This window comes from Gymnoscopelus braueri (genome assembly GCF_963280865.1).
Source record: "Gymnoscopelus braueri genome assembly, chromosome: 2".
NCBI lineage: Eukaryota > Metazoa > Chordata > Actinopteri > Myctophiformes > Myctophidae > Gymnoscopelus > Gymnoscopelus braueri.
The window spans coordinates 1,015,521-1,020,520 of NC_137604.1; the positions used below are offsets into that span (position 1 = coordinate 1,015,521).

The window sequence follows — 5,000 nt, forward strand, 5'->3', positions numbered from 1 at the left end:
TACTGTGTGGTTCTCTGTGTGTACTGTGTGGTTCTCTGTGTGTACTGTGTGGTTCTCTGTGTGTACTGTGTGGTTCTCTGTGTGTACTGTGTGGTTCTCTGTGTGTACTGTGTGTACTGTGTGGTTCTGTGTGTACTGTGTGTACTGTGTGGTTCTGTGTGTACTGTGTGTACTGTGTGGTTCTCTGTGTGTACTGTGTGGTTCTCTGTGTGTACTGTGTGGTTCTGTGTGTGTACTGTGTGTACTGTGTGGTTCTGTGTGTACTGTGTGTACTGTGTGGTTCTGTGTGTACTGTGTGTACTGTGTGTACTGTGTGGTTCTGTGTGTGTACTGTGTGTACTGTGTGGTTCTCTGTGTGTACTGTGTGGTTCTGTGTGTGTACTGTGTGTACTGTGTGTACTGTGTGGTTCTGTGTGTACTGTGTGGTTCTGTGTGTGTACTGTGTGGTTCTGTGTGTACTGTGTGGTTCTGTGTGTACTGTGTGGTTCTGTGTGTACTGTGTGGTTCTGTGTGTACTGTGTGGTTCTGTGTGTACTGTGTGGTTCTGTGTGTACTGTGTGGTTCTCATGTGTACTGTGTGGTTCTGTGTGTACTGTGTGGTTCTCATGTGTACTGTGTGGTTCTCATGTGTACTGTGTGGTTCTCATGTGTACTGTGTGGTTCTCATGTGTACTGTGTGGTTCTGTGTGTACTGTGTGGTTCTGTGTGTACTGTGTGGTTCTGTGTGTACTGTGTGGTTCTGTGTGTACTGTGTGGTTCTGTGTGTACTGTGTGGTTCTGTGTGTACTGTGTGGTTCTGTGTGTACTGTGTGGTTCTGTGTGTACTGTGTGGTTCTGTGTGTACTGTGTGGTTCTGTGTGTACTGTGTGGTTCTGTGTGTACTGTGTGGTTCTGTGTGTACTGTGTGGTTCTGTGTGTACTGTGTGGTTCTGTGTGTACTGTGTGGTTCTGTGTGTACTGTGTGGTTCTCATGTGTACTGTGTGGTTCTGTGTGTACTGTGTGGTTCTGTGTGTACTGTGTGGTTCTGTGTGTACTGTGTGGTTCTGTGTGTACTGTGTGGTTCTCATGTGTACTGTGTGGTTCTGTGTGTACTGTGTGGTTCTCATGTGTACTGTGTGGTTCTGTGTGTACTGTGTGGTTCTGTGTGTACTGTGTGGTTCTGTGTGTACTGTGTGGTTCTGTGTGTACTGTGTGGTTCTGTGTGTACTGTGTGGTTCTCATGTGTACTGTGTGGTTCTCATGTGTACTGTGTGGTTCTCATGTGTACTGTGTGGTTCTGTGTGTACTGTGTGGTTCTGTGTGTACTGTGTGGTTCTCATGTGTACTGTGTGGTTCTGTGTGTACTGTGTGGTTCTCATGTGTACTGTGTGGTTCTGTGTGTACTGTGTGGTTCTGTGTGTACTGTGTGGTTCTGTGTGTACTGTGTGGTTCTGTGTGTACTGTGTGGTTCTGTGTGTACTGTGTGGTTCTGTGTGTACTGTGTGGTTCTGTGTGTACTGTGTGGTTCTGTGTGTACTGTGTGGTTCTCATGTGTACTGTGTGGTTCTGTGTGTACTGTGTGGTTCTCATGTGTACTGTGTGGTTCTCATGTGTACTGTGTGGTTCTCATGTGTACTGTGTGGTTCTGTGTGTACTGTGTGGTTCTCATGTGTACTGTGTGGTTCTGTGTGTACTGTGTGGTTCTCATGTGTACTGTGTGGTTCTGTGTGTACTGTGTGGTTCTCATGTGTACTGTGTGGTTCTGTGTGTACTGTGTGGTTCTCATGTGTACTGTGTGGTTCTCATGTGTACTGTGTGGTTCTCATGTGTACTGTGTGGTTCTCATGTGTACTGTGTGGTTCTCATGTGTACTGTGTGGTTCTCATGTGTACTGTGTGGTTCTCAGACATTTTCATGTCAAGGACCCCAAATAATGCTGTTTTGTCAGCGGACCCCCTTCTGAAAAAATGTTGTGATGGCAGGGACCAAAGCTCATTAGCATATTCATGAGGGGTTGTTTCTTTGGCAGAAATAATAGATCATACTTTTACTCCACTACAATTATTTGAAAACTTTAGTTACTTTGTAGATCTTTATTATTATTACAAAACATACATTAACCACTTAAGCCCTATATACATTTAGGCCATTTGAAAATAGCAGATCTACAAGCTCACAATGCGTCGCATTGTGAGCTTGTAGATCTGCTATTTTCAAAAGATTTGCATACATTTGAAAACATGAAATGAGACATTCTGCATGATGAGTACTTTCTTCTTTTGGTACTTTAAGTATATTTTGATACCAATACTTTTGTACTTTTACTCAAGTCAATTTTGAATTCCGGACTTTAACTCATAACTTGTGTTACATAAATTAATTCAAACTAACCTTGAAATACAATCTAAACTAAAAAATGTATTTTTTAAAGGTTCCTGCCATCTCACTGTACTGACACCAGGTAATGTATGATTTATGTCTCCTTTATTACTAATTAGCATTAATTATTATATAATGTAGGATGATATAATATATTTTTGATCATTTCATACATTCAAAATGCATAAAATAATTGAGGAAATAGCTTGTAGATCTGATTTTATTTGAGAAAAAAAATATGTTTGAAAATATATGAACATTTTTCAAAAACAACGATTATATAAATAATCGTGATTATCTCAAATAATCGCGATTTGTGGATTTGCTATTTTCCGTTTTTTGGGGAAACCATGCCAATAATGAGATGCTCAATTGATTGCCTATTGATTATTTTATTAAATGATCGATCATTGATTCTTTATTGTAATCCATTAAATTGCCTAGTTTAACGCTCTCTCTCATCTCTCTGTTTGATCCAATCAGGATGTTTGGGGGCGTGTCATCGCGTATCCATAAAGACAGGGAGCGGGCGGAGGGGATTGGCTCACACGAGCGGGCGGTTCCCTTCCTGTCCAATCAGGACTTCCAGACGCTCAGGGATGCGTGTCTGGAGGAGGGGCATCTGTTCGAAGACCCCGCCTTCCCCGCTGAGCCCGCCTCCCTGGGCTTCAAAGAGCTCCGCCCCCATTCTGCCAAGACCAGCGGAGTGGAATGGAAACGACCTACCGTAAGAAAATACTTCAGAATACTTCAGATCACTGCACAATACTTCAAAATACTTCAGATTACTACAAAATACTTACAAAATACTAGTGAAAATAGCAGCTTCGCGCCGCGTTCAGAGCTTGCAGATCTGCTATTTTCAGTACTTATTGAATAGTTTTTATGGAAATGATTAGATCGTTTTCATTTGACTTATTAAACACTTTTGAAATATGTTCGAATTAAACGTTTTTTTAATCTTTTGATATATATATATCTATATATATATATATATATATATATATATATATATATATATATATATATATATATATATATATATATATATATATATAATTTTTTTATGTAGGAAAAATAAAAGGGGGTATTTCAGTCATGGTTGTTCTTAGCATTGAGTCACGGCTGGCAAAGTCCTGTTACTTTATTGTCACATCTCGTATGTGTTGCGCTTTAAGGGCCAAAATGTTAATCAAGCTGTTACAGCGCCACCATGAGGTGTGTGTGTGTGTGTGTGTGTGTGTGTGTGTGTGTGTGTGTGTGTGTGTGTGTGTGTGTGTGTGTGTGTGTGTGTGTGTGTGTGTGTGTGTGTGTGTGTGTGTGTGTGTGTGTGTGTGTGTGTGTGTGTGTGTGTGTGTGTGTGCAAAGTTACACACTGATCGGTTCAACAGTGCTAGCTGCTCAAAGACACAAGACAGACAGACAGGCAAACAGGCAGACTGGCAGGCAGGCAGGTTGACAGACAGATAGGCAGGCAGACAGACAGACAGACAGACAGACAGACAGACAGACAGACAGGCAGGTTTGTTTGTGAAATGTGATGGAGTGAATTAAATGAGTTTCCTGTTTTCAGGGTTTGAGACAGGAAGTGATTTAGATTAATTTCCTGTCTGCACAAAGATCACAGTGTGGGATCACATCTCTGTCAACACTGTGTGTGTGTGTGTGTGTGTGTGTGTGTGTGTGTGTGTGTGTGTGTGTGTGTGTGTGTGTGTGTGTGTGTGTGTGTGTGTGTGTGTGTGTGTGTGTGTGTGTGTGTGTGTGTGTGTGTGGTGCTGACCTAGCATTCTATCTGCCAACCTGCCTCACAGATGCCTCTGTCTCTATCTATGGTAACGGTCTGGTTGTTACGGTAACGGTCCAGTCAGCACTTTCACCTTTAAAAGTTGTTCTCAAACGTTGTGATGTCAAGGACCCCCTAATTACCATGTAACGGTCTGCGGACCCCCATCTGAAAAGACTGTACCAGGGACAATTTAACAACACTGATCCTGTATGGAGGATATAAGATTTGTGTGCATATGTTTCAAAAATATTATATTTATTCATTTATTTATTTATATATATATATTTATTTGTGTTGCCACACCCCCACACAAGGTTTCTGTTTTGTGATTGGCTGTTTTGTTTCCTGTAGGAGTTGACTGACAGCCCTCAGTTCATTGTGGGAGGAGCCACCAGGACGGACGTCTGCCAGGGAGCGCTGGGTGAGTGAGACAGACAGACAGACAGACAGACAGACAGACAGACAGACAGACAGACAGACAGACAGCGGAAATGTTCTCCGTAGATTTTGAACCCGCCCCTCTAGACCAGATATCAGACGCGCTGGAGCAGCCTATCCTAAACTAACCTTAAAGGAGAATTTAGGACTAAAGTTTTCTTACCTTTTCTATGACGTTATGATATCTTAGGATGAATGGTACAGTAGAAAAATGTCGTAACTCCACCCCTGAGCCGCCACAGCTTAAAATGTGCGCGGATAGGCCTTAGGTTAGATCACATATTTTAATAGCTTTTTAAAAAAAAAATTGGTGAGATCTGACGTTCATAGTGACAGAACACTATGCAACCAAAAAAAAAAAAAAAAAAAAACAGGAGTCTCTCTAGACGAGATTGAAATCTCGAGATTTCAATCTCG

The 5,000-nt window shown here is 41.7% G+C and overlaps 1 protein-coding gene across 1 annotated transcript in view; it reads left to right on the forward strand.

Moving 5' to 3' along the window:
• LOC308077898 (calpain-1 catalytic subunit-like) overlaps positions 1–5,000 on the forward strand; it is a 44,434-nt gene that overhangs the window by 3,756 nt on the left and 35,678 nt on the right. Inside the window, exons 2-4 of the mRNA XM_080418882.1 lie at positions 2,412–2,441; positions 2,843–3,086; positions 4,497–4,566. Of these exons, the coding sequence (XP_080275008.1) occupies positions 2,844–3,086; positions 4,497–4,566 (313 nt within the window). The 5' untranslated portion in view covers positions 2,412–2,441; position 2,843. The remainder of the gene's footprint in view (positions 1–2,411; positions 2,442–2,842; positions 3,087–4,496; positions 4,567–5,000) is intronic.